The sequence below is a fragment of the Corvus cornix genome, chromosome 5, assembly GCF_000738735.6.
Source record: "Corvus cornix cornix isolate S_Up_H32 chromosome 5, ASM73873v5, whole genome shotgun sequence".
Lineage (NCBI taxonomy): Eukaryota > Metazoa > Chordata > Aves > Passeriformes > Corvidae > Corvus > Corvus cornix.
In genome coordinates, this window is record NC_046335.1 from 5,153,142 (window position 1) to 5,172,988 (window position 19,847).

General features: G+C 38.0%; 1 protein-coding gene across 5 annotated transcripts in view; it reads left to right on the forward strand.

Moving 5' to 3' along the window:
• PPM1A (protein phosphatase, Mg2+/Mn2+ dependent 1A) overlaps positions 1-19,847 on the forward strand; it is a 35,501-nt gene that overhangs the window by 3,737 nt on the left and 11,917 nt on the right. For 4 of the 5 annotated variants that reach the window (XM_039553423.1, XM_039553422.1, XM_039553424.1 and 1 more), the window contains 3 exons: positions 11,110-11,961; positions 13,693-13,810; positions 18,792-18,900. In XM_039553423.1, coding sequence (XP_039409357.1) covers positions 11,128-11,961; positions 13,693-13,810; positions 18,792-18,900 — 1,061 coding nt within the window. In that variant the 5' untranslated portion in view covers positions 11,110-11,127. The remainder of the gene's footprint in view (positions 1-11,109; positions 11,962-13,692; positions 13,811-18,791; positions 18,901-19,847) is intronic. The other variant, XM_039553425.1, reaches the window with a different exon arrangement.

The following is a 19,847-nucleotide window of genomic DNA, read 5'->3' on the forward strand; positions in this document are numbered from 1 at the left end:
GGTTTGTGTTTAAACACAAATACCAGTACAATTCACTAATGGCTATTTCAGCTGCCTATTGGACTCTACAGAACAAAGTGTGTTTATAACTATATGAAACAGTCGCTCAGATTTTTTTAACAGCTCTTCTCAAAAGGTGTTTATATGTGACTAAAACAACAGAACAAAAACTTCTTTCACTGACAGTTCCAATGAAGTACACTTCTACTGTTTAGAGTGTAAACTTTATAGCAGTATATATCTATGTATACCAAAAGAGCATCTAAGAGTGCTACAAATGAAAAAGCAAAACTGGCTAACCATGTTTCAATATTGAAATGTAGAGAAAAGCAGTTTACACAGAGAGGGAAAAGTACATTTGCCTCCTCGTTGCTAACAGATTAGTTCTCATTTAAAGTAAGAATATTTTAGTAGATAAAAAGGTCTCTAAAGTCTTCCAAGATAATAATTTGCAAACCAAACAAACACAAGTGTAACATGGCTTGTATTTTGATAGCTGCAGTTTAAATAAAGCAAAGCACTTCAACGTGCTTATGGTGATACACCGTGTGCTGAATTATGTGGGACTACTCAGATGTGTGATGTTGCTGTCATGCTTAAGTGCCTTGCTGGATTGTGACCTAGAGGATGAAATGTGCTCTCATGTTTGGGTCTCAGCTGTAACTTGAAGGATTTTATGTATCTGTGTGTGCAGTTCATTTTTACTGCCAACTGTCCTTGTGATCTGAAATTCAAATGGTAGCCTGTATGCTTCTTGACGGTATATCATAGCTATTCGTCCATTAAGTTCTGTGGTATTTTTACATAGAAATAACTAAAATGCAGTAGCCACGAGAACTGTGTAAACTGTGCCTGAGCTCTTTGTGTTTGGAGATGAGTTTAAGGAATTCTCCAGCTGTTAAGTAAAACCCAGTCTTTGGAAAGGACTACAGAATGTGGAAAAATGTGGGCGGTTAAGCAGCTAGCATTAAATTGTAGGAAAATTTAATGAAGAAAAATCAGTTGCTGTCAGTAAATAATTTTCTGGTTCCCTCAGTCAATTACAGTAAGTATTTGGACAGACCCTTGTTAAAAATCAACTGCTGCCACTCTGTAATGAGCCATTCTGAGGCTGCAGATCAAGACTCCATAAGCTTAGGAAATGCTGGCATTAGCACTGCTTTGATTTTTGAAGAACAGGTGAATTCAACAATGTCCTCATTGAGTGACCAGAATGTTTAGAGCTGTCATGAACTCTGGTTTGGACTGAGGGGAGCACCTTTACTGCCTTGTTTATCATGGGCAAATCACCTCTCTGCTGGTAGTGATAGAAGCGAACTTGGCAATCAGTGTGCCCCTCAGAGGAAAGCCTTCTGTCCTGAAAGTTTCTGTCTGCATAAAAGGCTAAAAACAATAGGGTTGTTTTTTCCATTGGTTTCTTTTTTGTATTTTTATGTAGTCTTGGGCAAAAAATCTGCTTTATTGCAGCAGTCATCCTCTGTCCTTGATCTTCTAATGAGATAGGAATGCTGGGGACGTGAGGGCAAAATAGTTTTGTAAATAAAATCTCTGTGTGTATACAAATGAACAAACTCCAGCTTTTCCTAAGCATTGAGGATTTGACTTCCAGGTCTTAATGTGCTTCTGGCATAGTTTTGATGTCATTTCCTTGCAAGCAAAGCCAGGTTATAGCTGTAACTTCAGAACATTTCCTATTTTATTGCCATTTTATTCCCAGGTGTAGTCATCAGGTTTCAAGTCTATCCTGTATGCTACTTTTCCTATATCCTCACCAGAATAGCGTTAATGTTGCTGAGATTAGAACCCCACAAATGTTTTCATGTAAAGTGAAGGGTCTGGGAAATTACTTGTGTATTATTTCATAATATTGAGTGCTTGACTAAACAGGAAGTTTTGGGGCCTTCATGCAAACATCATCTTCTAATTACTGGGCACACACATACCGGTTGTGTTTTCTCTAAATAGTTTATTTTTATTTTACTCCCAAGCTCTATCTGTATAAACTTTATTTTCACTTGGGTGTCATTCTGCCGTATTGATAAAATAAATTGCTCATAAGACAAACCATAAACAGTTGGCTGATGCTTCTTGTAGAAGTTAGGAAAATCTGAAGTTTGAAAGCTTTAAATAATAAGTTGGTGAGCAACTAGAAGTACAAAGAGGAAAAATAGAAGATCAGATAGAGGGATGATTCCATGTGTTCAGTTTTCTTGAATTGTATAGGACCATATTAACTAAATTTTTAAGATGTTTGCGGTGAAGTTATCAGTGAAACAATACAACAGAGGGATGGTGGGGTTCTGTAAGAATTTGTACACATTACCACAGGCAACAAACAATATCAACTGTAAAAAAAGTGGCAGTTTCCTGAACTGTGTGAATGTAATTTTTTCCCCATATTTCAGGAATAGTTCAGTTAATGCATTTGCTGCTTTGTTGTTTTTTAAATTATTCTTATTCGAGCCTCCCTTTGTTTTTGAAATCTCAGTGAATAATCCCATCAGGACCTTTTTCCATGGAGCATCTTTTTCTTGGTTTATTTTAACACTTAGCTAAAACACTGACAAATTGCAGCAGTAGCTTGACTTTGCTCCAGTTGCATTTGAACAAGCAGAACAATCCTGGACAAAAGCCATTCTAGTCTAGAGGCTCTTTACCCCATATCTTCACTCTTTTGGATGGGGGCAGGATGGCCTAGGACTCCAATTCTGTCTTGATTTTTCTGAATATGTTTAGTTGAACTTGATAGATAAAGTAAATGCTTTTTGTTTGGTTTTTTCCTTTGACGCAGAAATGGCAGTGGAATGATGTGAGCCTTCCTTTAAAGAAAACATTCTTCTGTGAATCTTTTTTTGTGCTAGGTATTGTTTGGCTGGTAAAACTGACAGTGTACGAAGATATTGAGGCTTCAAGCTGTAGATGAGAGAGAAAAAAAAGAAGAAATTTAGAGAAAAGGGAGGTTTTAGCTATTATTTGAAATATTTGATCTGTTCAGATTTGTTCAATTCTTGCACTGTAAGTGGCTCGTACTCAAGTAGGAGTTTTCAGTTAGGTCCACAATGTTTAGAAGTGGGGTAATGATCTATTATGATGAGAAATGGCAGTGGCAGAGCACTCATGGTATTACAAATACTGGAAAAAATTGTAATTCAACTTCTATGACTTACTATAATTCCATTCTTCTGGGTTGTCTCTTTCTGTTTCCTTTCCACCCTTGTTTTCTTTGTGGTGAACGTATTGCTGTATGTAGTTCTGTTGGAATGGCTGTGTAGCAGGGTGTACTCCTGTCATGAGCAGCTTGCTTGGAATCCTTAAATTCACTTGCTTGCCTTGCTCTTTTAAAAAAATTGAATCTTACTGCATGTCATTGATATATAAACTGAAGCAAGGCCTTTCTTTCTCCAAAATTCTGTCTACACAGACTGCAGCTTCCTTGGATCTTCCGGTTCTTTTTTACAGTTGCTTCAAGGGGGCTCTGAATTTTGGCTGGAGCCTGCAGGAATTTCTGCGCTGTTAACAAAGCAGTTGTCTAAGCTTTGTGTCTAAAATGGGTGTCTTTTGTTTATATTCCAACACTTCTAAGTAAGAAAGTTTTGGAAAATGAAGTATAATCAGAAAGTTATTCTGAACTTAGCACCAGCATGGGCATGTTTTCTGCTTATTAATGCTTTCAAGCAAGGACCTTGGTGTTTTCATTCTCACACTGTTCAGACAGCAGCACATGAATTTATGCAGAGCTATCTCATTGATTTTCATAGTTCTTGTTAGTGCCATTTTGGTTGTCTACATAGTTTTTCATAGCGATTGGGCTGCTCATGTTTTGATGCTGCTGTGTTTTTTTCTCTTACGCTTTCCCACTTCTAATTTGTAGTACAGATATTTAGAAAGAAGCAAGAATTCTGTCTTGGCCAATAAAAACTTGCTTAATCATGTTCTGAGGGTGCCAGTCATGTTAGGATCCTGATGAGTGACTGTCACTTGTGGATGCAAGTTGTATCTCCTCTCAGAATCAGTGTAGTGATTTTTCATTCCCAGCAGCAGTCTTGGTGATTCTGGAAAGAACTTCGTTTCTTCCATAACAGACCATATTGCAAAATTAACCCCATAAAGAATTCTTGAAGCTACATCACCATCTTTCAAACTTCTGAAGGAACAGTTTGTTCCAGGTGAATTATCTTTTTCAGTGTCCAGGGCTTCCTTTTGCAAAAATCAGATTACACATGTCTCTGCTGGAGAGAGCTTGAACCTCAGCCAAAATACACTCATACTGAGAAGCTTCTCATTTAACCTTGGAACAGGTTTAGTTGTCTGCAGGAAAGGTAGGTAGGAGCAGAAAATAATGTTTTAAGAAGAAGCTGAAACATGTTGTTGGAGGGAGGGTGTTAACTTAGAAATGGTTACCTTCTGTGTTCCAGAAGGCTTTAATAATCCTCTCCTAAATCCTACCTGCCCTGCTATACACACCACGTGGGATAAAATATTTTGCTGCTTAGTACAGGGAGGCATTTGGAAAGGCTGTCAGCTCCTAGCAGGGAGAAGGGATTTTAAGTAGAAGTTATGTTTAAAAAAAAAAAACAACTCTCCAAACAACTTAGATCAGTGAAATGGCGGTGCCTGTGGACCAGCTACTAAGAGGTCAGAGCTCATAGGTGTTTGTATCAGAGGTGCAGTGATTTAGTATTTTCTCCTGTGCTGTGAAGCTGTAATAGCCATCACTGTTGCATATTAATTAGTGGGAGAGAGGGAGGGTAAGTTGAGGAAGTTTGGAACAGTTCATACTTTCCCTCATACACACAGAGTTATTAACTTGCTTCCTCTGGGTTTTTTGTTTTCTGAGGTTTTTTTGTCTGCCACAAGCCATACCTGCTACATCTCTCCTAAACCAAAAGTTCTTAATGTTATTAGAAATTTTCTTACCCCTATGGGTAGTTTCTTATGATCTTCCTTTTGCAGTTGTCTACTGAAATGTAACACAGACTACAGCTGCATCCTCAAGAAGCAAATGTTCTGGTGGGGAAATGGTGTGTTAGTCTGTTTATTGAAATAGTCCCACGTCTGTATTTTATTTCTTTTACTTCTTTTTCATAAATAGTTCTTTTTCATAAATACAGGCCATGTGTTCCTGTGTCTGAAAGTACATATCCAGAAACATCAACTGTAATTTTTTAGTGTTTTATTGATGTTTCAAACCGTGAGTGCCAGAACTCAATCATATAGCCTCCAATAGTTTTTAAATCGTTTCACTGGCAGGAGGCTTTTTCATGACTTCATTCAGCCCATGACTGTGGTGTAATTGTGTCTCCTCATCTGCGTGTTCTGTTTTATTTTAGTCATTCTTCCGATCCCTGGGATGTTCTCTGACATGTTGTTTGTTGAAATTAATTGATTTGGGGCATCCAGTATGTACTGTCAGTTTTTCATTCAGCAGGCTGTAACTTCTGAAAATGTTTCCACGTTTGCACAATTACATGCTGTCTGGCTACTTCATCCAGCCTGCTTAAGGCAGAGGGAAAAGTACTGCGGATCGGGCTGGAGTTGAAGTGAATAAATGCCCTTTTTCTAGTCAGTAGCAGTCTGTATAATTTGGTGACTTGCTTTGTGTCCTGTAGTTCAAGTAAAGGTTGTAATCTTTCTGTATGGTCCTCATTACAGCACACAGGGTGTAATGTCACTGAGAGAATTGTTCAAGGAAATTGGAGTGTGGCAATATTTCTCAGCTTAGTTAGAACAAGTGCCTGTGACTTCAGTGTTGTTCATATAAGCAGCTTATCCTAGCGGAAGGAATACAACTTGAACATTGTTTATAAAGGATTATTAATTTACATATTGTTCAACTGAAAGTTTCAGATGGGGGTGGTTAGTTTTCTTGGACAAAACGATCAGATCTTTGTCCAAATTCCTTGGAAAAATGAATTTGTGTTTCTGTAGGGTTATGTGGAATTGCATTAACTGTCCTTTGTGAACAATTTAGGGCTTATCTTCGCTTGAACCTTGTGGCAAATGAACAAGCAAATAGCAAAACAGTAAAATTTATTTTCCTGTATAGCAGAAAGCATTACAGTTGTGCTGCCTGGATAGCACAATTTGAGGAACAAATGAAGGGGCAAAGAGATTTCATGCATTCCAGTGATGTATCTGTGGTTGTCCATGGTTGTCCATGGCCTGGTATACTAATTACCCTCCTTTTCTTTGCCACTCTGTTCTGCAGTTGCATCTACTTTCAAGGACTTTAGCTACTGACTCTTTGGCATGCTCCATTCTTTATTTCAGTTTTGTTTCTAATGCTGCAGTCCTTTGAATTTTGGCACTCTTGTGTTTTATCCAAGATCTTGTTATTTGTGTTGATTTTTCTAGGCCCTGTACAGTATTCTTACTTTTCCATCTGCAAACCACAACTTGAGTTTTCTGTGCACTTGCTGGAGAGGCTGTCCTTCAGTTTGACCTCCACAAAATCAGTGCTTCAGAAATCATGGTTAAAATGCACTTGTAGATGCAGAGATGCATCCCCTGCATGTTCATTTCTGTTCACAGGGGTCCATTTTCACATCTAGTTTTCTTCAGATGCCTCTCTGTTTTTAAGAGCCAAAATCCAGAAACTTTGGTTGCAGAAAGCTCTTCTCTTTTCGGACCTAAAACTAATGGAAGTCACTGATACGGAAGTGGTGATCCAAGAATCATCTTAGATTAAAATTGAAGTTTCCTTGGCTGATTGCTGTGCAGTTGTAGCATCAGATGATGTGTGAGAGTCACCATTTCTGAAGAAAATGTTGTACCTCTGATCTTTTTACAAGGCACCACCCTTACAGTACTGTTCAGAATGGTACTTCTCTAAGAAAAAAAAAAACAATGGATGGTGTATGTTTGCCACTAAATTTAATGATTGAAGGGCCTTTTCTCTTACTTTGCCTTTAATAGGAAGAGAGAGAATGTCTGTCTCCTTCAGTACATATGTGCATCACTGAAGCATCCCAAAAGTTGAGGCTTTCAAAGCAGAGGACTGGTTCTGTCTCCTGCCTTGAGACTGCAGTTTTCTGAGATGATTGTAGAAATGTGTGACTGGGTTAAGATAGTAAAATTATGTGGAGAATAAAGGTCATAAAATGAGGTCTCCTGTTAAGAAAGATTACTAAAGACATAAAGAGAGGCTGAGTTAAGCCATGTTCAGGATCTGTTTTATGTATTGCACACATTGCATGCAGTCTGTTCTGGGTCTGTGTTTTTACATAACGAAGTCGTGCTGTAATTTGGGCAGTTGCACTGCTATAGGTTAATCAGATTTGCATACAGAGTTATATGCTAACCGAAGGTGTCATCCAACTCAATCACTGTAGTGCACAAAGCACCTCATCAAAGAATGACAAATGTGCTCATAATTTAGGTAGACACTGGTCTGTGGAAGATGATTCCGTAGATACGGACTCAAAAACAGGTCTAAAAGGTATTTTTAGTAGGAAGGAGGCTTGGCTTTCTTATGTCAGCATTTCTCTGTCTGTGTCCATCCCTTCTTGTAAAACCAAGATATTTTTATTAATAGCTAAGACTTTAAATTCTTCAGGTTTTAACTACACATAAGGGTGTCTTGGTTTGAAAGACAAGTGTCCGCTAAGGAAGGCAGGAGCCTCCCTTGGAATGGAAAATGTAACCCCCTTCTCTCCAAATTATTATAATTTTGAAATTAAGGGGCTTTCAGGCAAAGATATAAGAAATAGGAATAACAGTTCTTTACTAGTATATATAACAAGGCAATAATACAGAAACACTGGCTTAACCTGACAGAGTCAGGATAGGACCTGACACCCTGCCGGGCAGGGTGGTGGCAGTCACAGTCCCATTAAGGGGTGGCTGCACCCTCTTTGAAGTGATAGAAATGGTTCTGTCAAAGAGCTGACCCTGTAGAAGGGTCTGGTGTTCCTCTGAAGGTCCAGTGGTGATTATGTAGCTCTCGTCCTCTGGGAATCCAGTAGGTAAGGGCTTACTGTGGAGTTCCAAACCTCAGATTATATCCAGGTAGGAATGCTTGTTTCCTCCCCCTGGGCAGGGCATCTCACAATGGGATGATGTAATTTTATGAGTCATGCAGTAAGGCTTGATGGTCCATTAACAGAAGATACCCTTCCGGAGGGAGTTATCAGGGATGTGTCAGGGAAGAGATAAAGAACACTGCCCCACCTGGTTTTAGCAGCTGGTGATAGAACACATACTTACGGTTACATCTTACATTGTAATGTAAGACAAAGGGTATGGGGGGAGAAGTAGCAGGTAGTCTCCAATTCATCAGAATTCAGAGATTGGTCAGTTTTAACTGAAGTTTTTCTGAATGAGAATTGAAATTCTGGAAAAACCTAAATGTCTGGCACATTCATCCTATCTACAAGTAAACGATGCTTTTTTTTGCAGATAAAGTGAGGATTTTGTAAACCAGGCCTATTCTCCTACAGGTTTATACTGCTGTTTTGGTGGAAGTCTGGTTAGCTGGAGTGTGGCAGGAGAACAACTGCAGTCTGTTATTGCAGTTTTCAGAGGGTGATCACTTCATGCTGTGGGCTGTGGGCAATTTCTGAGGGAGTTGTTCCATGACCACATTGTGGTTTTCCTTCTGCCCAGCTGTATTCACATCCACGGTGGGCAACTCTTACCCCTGAAGAATCCTGAGTCAACATGTCACATACAAATCTTAGCTTAAAGGACCACCAGCTTTCAGGTTGCCTTCTGGAGAGGGATAAGGCAGTTTGGTATTTAAATGGAGAGTGATTTATTAACTTTGGAGGTGTGCTAGCAGTTCTGTAGTTGTTGTTAGAACTTCACACAAACTGTATGTATTTCTAATTTACATGATAAACTACTGAGCAGGACGAACAGTTTACAAAGCACAACTCTGAATGTTGTGTACATAGTAAGGTGAGAGATTAGAAGAAAAATGGCCCTTTTTAGTTCATGTTTCAACAGTGTTTGTGGTCACTGTAACTGTATCCTGTTCTTAATATTTTTCTGTTTTGTTTTAAACACAGCAATAATGTCAAATACCTCACAAAAATATATTTGCTGGGGAAGTTTCTGCTTTTTGAGCTCTAAATTAAGGTGAAAAAGTTGAATATCTGCCTTCTGTTTAATAATCTCCTCAACAAAAAGAACATTCAGTGTTCAACTCTGCTGCTATCATAGAATGAATAAAAAGTATTATTCAGGAAAATAATTCCCCATATGATTTATAGCAGCATTCTGTAATTATTTTGATCACTCTGACTTCATCAGAGTGGCATGTGAAAATAAAAAAGTCTTAAGTCATATTTTTTTCCTAGCAACTTCAGTAATGTGAACCTCCTACATGTGTTTGGGACACAAGACACACACTGTGCACACTCTGTTTCGTTGGTTAGTTACAGCTTGCTTGGGCATCAATATTTTGTGTTCACTTGAGAAGAGACAGAGCTCCAGAGCTGGGTTTGGGGTGAGAGGAAGCAGAGGTGAATTGCTGCTGCCATCCCCATACAGCTGAAGTATGTGTTTTGTTTTTGTTAACAAAGCATGTGAGCTAGGGAGTGCATAACCAGTCCCCGTGCCTCACATTTGAATCACTGTTGTGATGAGATCAAATATAAACATTTCTTGACTGTTTATTCTAACACAGATGTTTTAGAAAGGTTGATAGTGTCTGGAAGAGACAGTGTGAAGAGCTTTGTTGGATATATGGTGTCACTAACGGCTGATGCTGTATTGCAATAAAAGCATGTTGTAAAAATGTGATGTTGTCACTTAGAAAACTGGTTAAATACATTCCATGGTCACGTTAAACATTCCTAGAACCCCTGATGTACTGTTTTTCTGCTAGTGCAGCTGTTAGTTGGGGCCTCAGGTAAAGTCTGTTTCTGAGGTGCTTTTCACAGCTAGTTTTTGTCCACAGTCTTCAAATAGAAAAGCTCATAGTTTTGTTCCATTACCTTGTATTGTATAACAGTGATTTGCAGACTCTTTGATGCTTCTCAAGGCATAATTTGCAAGTATGTAAAATGTGTGACCTATTTTGTATGATTTTTTAATAATGAATGCACAAATAAACTGATGTGGATTAGAAGGGTGGGTTGGATGGTTAGGGTGTGAAAACCATGAAGATAAACCAGTCAGTTTACACTGCCTGCAAATATAACTCTTATTCTCTTAAGCATGAATATTTGCTGCATCACATCCCAAGGAGGAGATGAAGGAGGAGAGGGTGTGCAGTGTATGGGTCTGGCTTTAATCTCAATTCACACAGGAATTTACAGTGCTGTGATTTTATTTCCAAACAGATTTCCTCAGACTTGTCAGGGGCAGTTATCTTTTAGTGAGGCATGAATACATGAGGGTTTTAAGTAAATCTGCAGCACAGACATCTGAGAAGCTGCTGTGTAATTTAACCGAAAATTTAAGGATGAGCTTTTACAAGATGGCTGAGCCAAACTAATGGCTTACTGCTGCCTAAAGGGACAGCTGCTCTGTTCCTTTCCAGTCCTGCTCCTAGTTAATCCAGCGTTGTTTTTTCCTTTATGCAGACTCTGGCATCCTCTTGGTCATTCAGATAATTTATCTGTTTAAAAAAACAACAAATAACAACCAAACCCAAAAAACCCTGAAACTCCCTTCCTGAAAGAAAACCTAATCAGTTTGCTTTCATTTCCCCTTGACTACCAGAAAAGCAGTGTTAGCAAGAAATTGTGTCCAGCAGGTAGGGATCTAGGGAATGCCACTGTCCTGGAAACATTGAACTCTTTCATGGCTCAGTAGTTGCAGGGAACATCCATTCAGATGTGTGCCAGTTAACAAGTCCTCTTTGAAAGTGGTTTCTACATAGTTCCATTAGAGGCTTTTGTCAGAACCATGAATGACAGTGAATATAAATTTTTCAAGTAAAACAGCTGAAAATACAAAAATATGAAAAGTGCAGTTGAGCTAGTAGTAGTGTCCTTGTTTAAATTAGATGAAAGCAATGCAAATTTGACTGGAGACACAGAAAAACCAGCTTTATAGCTGTGTATTTTGGTCATCTTAACATTACTTGTGCCATTAGACAGGATTTTTAAATGAGATGTTTAAGAAATATCGTAATAACCCTTTTGTTTTTTTCCTTTGTAGAACTGAAGGAAAATCATCATGGGAGCATTTTTAGACAAGCCAAAGATGGAGAAGCATAATGCCCAGGGGCAGGGGAATGGGCTGCGTTACGGTCTGAGCAGTATGCAAGGCTGGCGCGTGGAAATGGAGGATGCACACACGGCTGTGATTGGTTTGCCAAATGGACTTGATGGGTGGTCGTTTTTTGCTGTCTATGATGGGCACGCTGGATCACAGGTTGCCAAGTACTGCTGTGAGCATTTATTAGATCACATCACAAGCAACCAGGATTTTAAAGGGCCAGATGGGCCACCATCTGTGGAAAGTGTAAAGAGCGGCATCAGAACAGGTTTTCTGCAAATTGATGAACACATGAGAGTCATCTCCGAGAAGAAGCATGGTGCAGATAGAAGTGGGTCAACAGCTGTGGGTGTCATGATTTCTCCCCAACACACGTACTTCATCAACTGTGGAGACTCGAGAGGTTTGCTCTGTCGAAACAGGAAGGTTCACTTCTTCACACAGGATCACAAACCAAGTAATCCACTGGAGAAGGAGCGTATACAGAATGCAGGTGGCTCCGTAATGATTCAGCGTGTGAATGGCTCCCTTGCTGTTTCAAGGGCACTTGGGGACTTTGATTACAAATGTGTCCATGGGAAAGGTCCCACAGAACAGCTGGTCTCACCCGAGCCTGAAGTTTATGAAATTGAGAGATCAGAAGAAGATGATCAGTTCATCATCCTGGCTTGCGATGGTATCTGGGATGTTATGGGAAATGAAGAGCTGTGTGACTTTGTAAGATCCAGACTTGAAGTCACTGATGACCTTGAGAAAGTTTGCAATGAGATAGTTGACACCTGCTTGTACAAGGTAGCCAGACTTGAGAGAAGGAGTTTACTGTGTTTTCACTATTTGAAGTTTATGAAGACGTTAATAATAAGTTTGATTCCAGTCTCTAAGTATCCCATGGTTTATGGTAACATGACTTTGACAGTGATGACCGTGTTTCCCACAAAAGTGGTGATAGAAGGGGAACAAACACACAACAGAAACAATGTTTATCTGTGTGGTTTGGTTAATTAAGAGTTTATAATCATGTACAGATACATTGTGATCAGTGGAAAACTAGAAGCTGATGGGAATTTTTGGGCGAGCTAAAGACACTAACTACCCTTTTCTGTTTCATAACATACTTTAGAAAACCTTAACTCCTAAGACTTAATCAGGCTAGAGAGTATTTCCCCTTCCTAATCTTCCCCTGCTTTCTTGGGCACATAGTGGTAACATTACTGTCACATTTACACCAAGATAAATGTAGAATCAATGAACCTTGACTTCATATTTTGAAGACCTGGCTTCCTACGTTTTTATTTTGGTTTAATTACTGTATTTCTTATTCACTATTGTGTGATAACAGCTCTGAAACCAGCTTAAGTAGAAGAAGATGAGGCTATTTGGTTTAACAAAACTATGTAACTTTGTCTGCATTAACTTCTACTTTGTAATAATAAGTTGCAATGTGATGCAGTTACTGAGTTTCATAGCTTGATACTTATTTTGAAAAGGCAAACTGGAAGTCATAGTGTAAAAAAGCCAACTTTTTTCTAAAGAAACAAGACAACATCCTTGCTCTTCCCACATGGCTAACAGGATCATTGTTTCCCATCTGGAAAATTGTAATTGCTTTCCATCACCTTGGCAGATTGATAATGGTTATATTTTTGTTTACTATCTTTGTTGGATAATCCTAAAAACAAATAAGTGGAAAGGAACAGTGGCTTGTGGATGCTTTAAGCTTTGCAGGAGCCAACTGTCAGCACCTCCCCATACACACATATACTCTTGTTTTGCCCACTGGTTTGTTCTTGATCTCGCTGACATCAGTGGATTTAATTAGTGTTAAAATTTAAGCCTGTGGATGCATGTTTGTAGGCCAAAGCACAGGAGTATTGAAAGTAGACCAAACAGTTACTCTGCATAAGCAGAATGTGTTTGTATTTTAACATATTCAGGTATTGGGGTTCTCTTTAGTTGGAGTTTTAAATGTTAACATTTTTTGCATAGACTTGGGTACTTTACAACTGGTCTTCTAACAAATTCTCTCACTTGTAACTTTTCTTGTTTTAAATGAAAAGGGGAAGAAAAAAACTAATAGCTGTGATTTTAGGTGGAAGCACTGTCTGAATTCAGCACCTTCCTGCTTAGTGCTTTTAAGCAGTGATGGTTTTGTTCACCCATTCGGCTGTTTTCCCAAAATGATTGGATGGTGCTTAAAACAAGATGGAACATAACTTTGTAATTATACATCACTCTTTACTAATGTCAGTTTTTAGAAGACAATGGACTGTCTGTGACTGGCTCCATGTAGTCTTCACACCATAAAAGAGGAAAAAACAGAGACTTAAGAATTGTACTGAATGAATGGGCCTGGAATTCTGTAAGGGGTACAGGGAGATTAGTTCTAATGATAATATTAATCCATAATAGTGAAAGTTGGATTCTGATGCCATATGATTTGTGAATTTCTGTGTTTAAAATGCTTTGATGTGTGTTTAGCCTGGTGTATATACATTTCTCAAATAATTTTTTCTTTTCCACCAGGGAAGTCGAGACAACATGAGTGTGATATTGATCTGTTTTCCGAATGCACCAAAGGTATCACCAGAGGCGGTGAAAAGAGAGGCAGAGTTGGACAAGTACCTGGAAAGCAGAGTAGAAGGTGGATCATTTAAAAAAAAATAAGTAACTTTGTTTCTAAACAGACCCCTGGCCCCTTTCCCCTTCCAACAACTAAACCCTTAACACATACAGGCTTTTTAATAGATCTTCAAGTGCCATTGGCCATCCTGTGTACCTCTGAAAAAGGCACTCATATATGTCCTGAAAAAGTTCTGCTATGAAAGTGCAGCAGCCTGTAGCCTTGAAAATTATTCAGGATGGCAGAGGATTCATTTGTGCTCAGTGTTCTTCCTGAGTCTGTTGACAGCACTAACTTCAGACCAGTGAATCCTGGTTCCTGTCACATGGAGTTAAATGAAATAATCAGAATATCTTGCAAAGTGTCTGTGAAGATGGTAATTTGAGTGCCATTTTTCCTTATAGTTAAGTACAAATCAGTTAGCTGTAATATTTTATTATCCAGTAATAGTAGGATTACAACTTGATTACTGTAATCTTTAAGCACCTGCTTACATATTTACTTATTTGAAAGTATGTCAGAAATTTGTCAAAGCTAATCTTTAAGCATTCATGACAAACGAAAGCTGGGAACTCAGCTCTTACTCTGATAGTAACTTAAAAATTTTTCTTTAAATTTGTATTCCAGGAGTTCTTAAACTTTAAATTGAAACTGCAAGTCTGGGGCTTTTTGGATCACATAAAAAGGATATTTCAAATCAATTTGATTCAAATAATTTCTGATTAAAACTGAATTTATAGTGCCTTTTGTATTTAAAACCAACTACAGCTTGGAGTTTGTTTCTGAAATCTAAGACCTGCTGTATGCATTATTTGCATAGGTTAAGTCTATTTTTGAAGTGGACTCCTATATGTTACAAGTCTAGTTATGTGTGTGTATACTTCCAAGAATCCTTAATAGCACACAGGGCACGATAGGCAGAGTTCTCCACAAATATGGTAGCAGTGATTAGTAAGTCAGAGGAGTACATTATGCACTTTTTTCTTCCTTAACTTGCATGAAGGTAACACAGTGCAGCTCCAGAAATTTCACAGAGAACTTGCCTACAGGGGAATTGTGGGCTCAGACAAATTCATGTGCAGTTTTTAAAGCACTTACAACCTGTATAGGTGCTCTTTCAGAAAGTACCACGTTTTTCCAGGGCCTCGTTCGCCAGGTCTTGACAAACTGCATCTGTTCTGCCCCCGAACAAATGCCCAGGCAGACATTTCTGTGTTTTAATCTCAACACTTGCCTGAGAGGAGAGGTTGGTGCACAGTCAGTGCTGGTGTGAATCTCCCTGACAGCGTGGCAGGAATATCCTAGTGCAGTCACACTGCAGGAGGGAAGTGTCAGATGGCTCCCTCCGTGCAGAGCGGGGAGCAGGTTTGCACCAGGCGTGTGAGTGCCCACCCACAGATTTGGTGAAGAACAAGTGTGCTGTACATTCACACATTGATTCACAGCGTGGTAACTCTCCTTATCTGGGCAAGTACTGCCTTCTTATCTTAGATATTTTGTCTGAGTTCAGACAAACCTGTGACCTAGAATATGAAAATACGATGAAGCCAAGGCTGTGTGTTCAGCTGGCCTCATTGTACCCCAGGAATATTACAGGGAGGAAAGCTGGCATTTTTGTACAGCTGCTTAATTTTATAAAGGAAGAGCCTAAACACTGGACCTGCTTGTGATTATGGTACATACAAGGAATTTGGCTGCTGGTACTTTGCTCATTCCTGCAATTTCCTATTTGTATAAATGCAAAGTGTGATAATTGCATAGAGGCAGAAGGATTCCATATGTAGTTATAAAGCACTTTAATACTAATTTAATGGGATGATGTCTGAACAACTTGAGGAAATATATTGTACTTTCCCTCAAGGGTCTTTGCTTAATTTTTAGAGTTATCCTCAATCTTTTGTCTATTGTTGCACAAAAATATTATTTAAATTAATGAATATGTAGTAAACACTACTCAACCCAGCAGTGATTTGTATCAGCTGTTTGCAGCATTTGGCCTTTTAGGACTTACACATGAGGGAAGTTGAAAGGCCTGAACTAAAGCAGAATTTCAAGAACAGGAATTGATAACTTTGTTACATTTAACTTAATTCCTGTGCCAGTGCATTGTTTCTGAAGTAAATGGTTAATGCCTTATTGACTAGTAGAGTAGGACTGCTGCAGCATCAGCATACACTACAGTGAATAATCTTGCTCTTATCTTAGGATACTGTAAGAGTGGCAGTGCTTAACTTTAAAAGCCTGATTTTTGGCTGAAGGAACTAAAAAAATATAAAGAGTATTTTAGAATGATCTTACTAATCTGTAATATCAATTTAAATTTAAAACTCATTAAAATGGAAACTTGGGCAAAATGCATATGTATTTTTATGCACTTCAGTACTTGGTGAAGTCCAACAAGTAATGAGAGTCGATACTTTCTAATGTGCATTTTTTTTTCTGGTTGTATTTTTATCCCCTCGGCCCAGAATATACCTTTATACTGTTAAAAGGTAGTGCAAATTATAAGACTGAATAGGATTTAATAATGATGGTCATCTTGAAAAAGGAGAGATGATTCGGATTTTAAAAATGTAGAAACTTTTCTACTTACCATGTCACTTAAGACTCCCCTGATGTGTTTGTGGTCCAGATTCATAGCTGCAACAAATAATGGAAGAAGCAGCAAGTGTGGAGAACCATCCTTGTGCCATTACTTGCAATAAATCAGTGTTACTCCTAAAGTATCATGTGAACTTCATGGTAGAAGTAATCAGTCATTCCAAAATGTGTTGCTATTATTTGCACTAATATGTGTTATTGATGTGTTGACTCTAAAAAGAAACTTGTCTAAGCTTTTTTTTCTGTTCTCATTTTTTTTTACATAGAACCATTCCGTAATAGATAATCCCTGCAATATTTATACTGATGTAGAGATAAATAACTTTGAGTTAGCTGTTATATGTTCCTTCCCTAATTTTCACAAAAACAAAGTTCTGGCTTTTTCTTAAACTTTGTATGGAATTCCCATTTTTGAATCCTTTATTTTAGGGTTGTAAGTACATTTTTCCAATACTTAATGCCATGAAAATGTGTAGAAGGTTTAAAAGTAAATTAAAGATTGGGGGGAGGGTTGAAGGTGTATTGAAACAAGATAATTCCAATAAATTAAACACAGCTAGCAGACCGACTCCATTTGTTGTGTCTTCAGTGTTCATTCAGTCTGTATCTATAGTTTTATCAAAATATAAATGTATTCATTTAGTGGAGACTGTATGTTAAATGTACTGCAGTTACAGGTTGTGAAACTGTGTAGTATAGGTCAACTATAAATTCCTTATTTTTGTACAGCAGAACTTTAGCACTAGCATAATGTAGCATATTCTAGATGTTCAAAATTGCACAATAAAGGAACTTGGCAAACCAAATCTGAGATCTTGGCTTCTTATTCAGATTTAAGATTCATAGATTATTTCTTTGCTAAATGTTAGCTGGTAAAATGAACTTTGGCTGTAGATTTTGAGGAAATGGCAAGTTTTTGAGGTGTCTCTGGTGTGCGGTGTCATGTATTTAAAATTTAGGTTTTGAAGTAAACAGCTTAAAGCTTTGTGCTGCAGAATTTGATGCTGGTTGAGGACTAGGCAGTGTTTCCACTATACCTTGCAAATAATTTACACAGCCTGACTACAAAACAGAGCTGATGGTTTTTGTAAACACACGCAGCCCTGAAAAACCATTACATACACAAAAATAATTCACAATTGTTGGTTTTTAGGGGTTTTTAGTTTTTTTTTTTTTTTTTAACTAAAAAGGACTGGATACATGTTGGTTTAAAAAGCTTTCAATGTGCCTTATCTCACAAATTATAAAATGGACACTTGGTATGTTCTTCTGGAATTTAGGACAAAATCTAAATACTTGAGTGTTTTTCAAAAGTGGTACTGATGAATTCCAACTACTTTCAAACTGTGTAAAGGCTTTATTACATGAAGAATAGTGTGCATGTACATACATGCTTGTATAGATGTGCACATATGTACACATTATTGTATGCATGTTGCAGTATTCATTTGAAGATGAACAGCACCAGGTCTTAATAATTCATGTGTTTTGTAATTTCTGAGAGCTCATGTTTACAGAGAAATCAATGAGATGCAGTTTTTTAAATGTTCTTGTTCTTTAGACTTCGTAAAATCCCTATTTAAAGAGTGACTCTTCAGGGGCGGTATGGTCTGAAATGTCTTGAATTCCAATAAAATTGTGTGCTTTTGACTTGAGGAGAAAAGTGAGAAAAGCAAACACAAAAAAGCCCCAAACCAACCCAGCCTAAGAATAAAGTTAAAGAGTTAATGTCTTGACAAACGTGGCTATGGCTACAGCACAGATTCTCTTCACCCAGCAGCTGGAGTGGATCAGCTTTAAGTTTCTGCCCTGTATTTAAATATCTCCTGAGTTGAGGATGAAACTGTCAATTAGATGATGTCCCTGGCTTTTAATTTATGTGTAATAGTTCTTAAAATTTGCATGTTGCTGTAATGCAGTGAGGTACAAGTATTGGTTAATACACATGCAGCCATGGGAATTACTTTTGACATGTCGAACCTTTTATTTCTTGAAAATATTTTGTTTTCTGTGATGACAATAATATTTAATCATGTGTTGCAGCAATAAAGCTGATGTTAGTATCTGTCCCGTGCCTTGGGCATATACTGGGAAGATACTACATCTTCTATCTAATGTATAGCAGGAAAGCTATTAAAGATTTCTTTTCCCACTGTTATTAGGTAGCTGTGTATTTCTAAAACCAAGTCAGTGTGTTAACAGCAGTAAATCTGTGTCAAATCTGTTACAGGTTTTTCCTTATGGAACCAAAGTTATCAATTACCATGTTGAGTACGGTCTGTTGCTTTTAATTTTAGGTTTTTTTTAATTGTTAAGCTGCCTTTTTTATAAAACTGAGTGTTTCAATCTTTTTGATTTAAATTTGGACTGCACTTACAAAAAAAGTACTTCTGATTCCCAGAGATCATAAAGAAGCAGGGTGAAGGAGTGCCAGACTTAGTCCACGTGATGCGTACGTTAGCAACTGAGAGCATCCCAAACCTCCCGCCGGGGGGGGAGTTGGCAAGCAAGTGAGTTCACATCAGTGTACATGTGGGGTTTGATTTAAACTGCATCTTAACTGCAAGGCCACTCTTAAAAGTGGGGGGGCAGGGAGGGAGGAAGGGCACAAGACAAAAGGTGATGATCTGTTCTCCAATTTTTATTACTCAGTTGTTTTGGATGAAAAGGACAAGCCTAAGAATGGAGTTGACAATGAATCACTGCGAAAATTAAATGTCAAACCGTAGTTTTGGGAAGGAATGAGGGGTTTTTAAGGGTGGCCTGAGTGTCTGTTTTTTGTAATTAACTGGGGGTTTCGGGGGGGATGTTCACATTTGAATATGTGAAAATAATGCCCTGACTTTATTACTTGGCTATGTTATACACTTCCACAAGAAGTGATATGCAGAAAATGTTTTGCTTGGCAGCTTTCTTTTCTTGTCTGTAGCCATGTTGTAATTGCTTAAAAATTTGCTTTTGTTTCTCTCTGCTTGTGACAAATCTGAAAGCGAGATAGAAGTCTATCAAAAAAGAAAAGTGGGAAGTTAAATTTGTAGCTTTATATAGCTGGCTTTGTTCTTGAAGAGTTCAGTGGTGATGCTCTGTGGTTTCTCAAATGTTCAGTCTTTGAGGAAGCAACATGCTTAGCTTTTTTGCACCCCAAACTGAGTCCTTTGTGGTTCAAAAGATTCTTCATGAGCCTATGCCATGTTAAAATGGATTGGCCACATATGATACAGAGTATTTTTAACCTTTCAGAGTATGATTTTTATATTTTACACCAAAACATCTGGACTTTAAGCATGTAATTGAATAAATTATAAAGTGATAACTGTAAAGATGGCTTCTACAAGACAGTATTGTTCCTATAGGAACTGTTTGACTAGGAAAAGAAGAGATGGCAATTTAATGTACAATAGCATCTATTTAGGATGGGTTGCTGTAGTGTTGAAGTACGAGTGAGTCAGTTACTCAT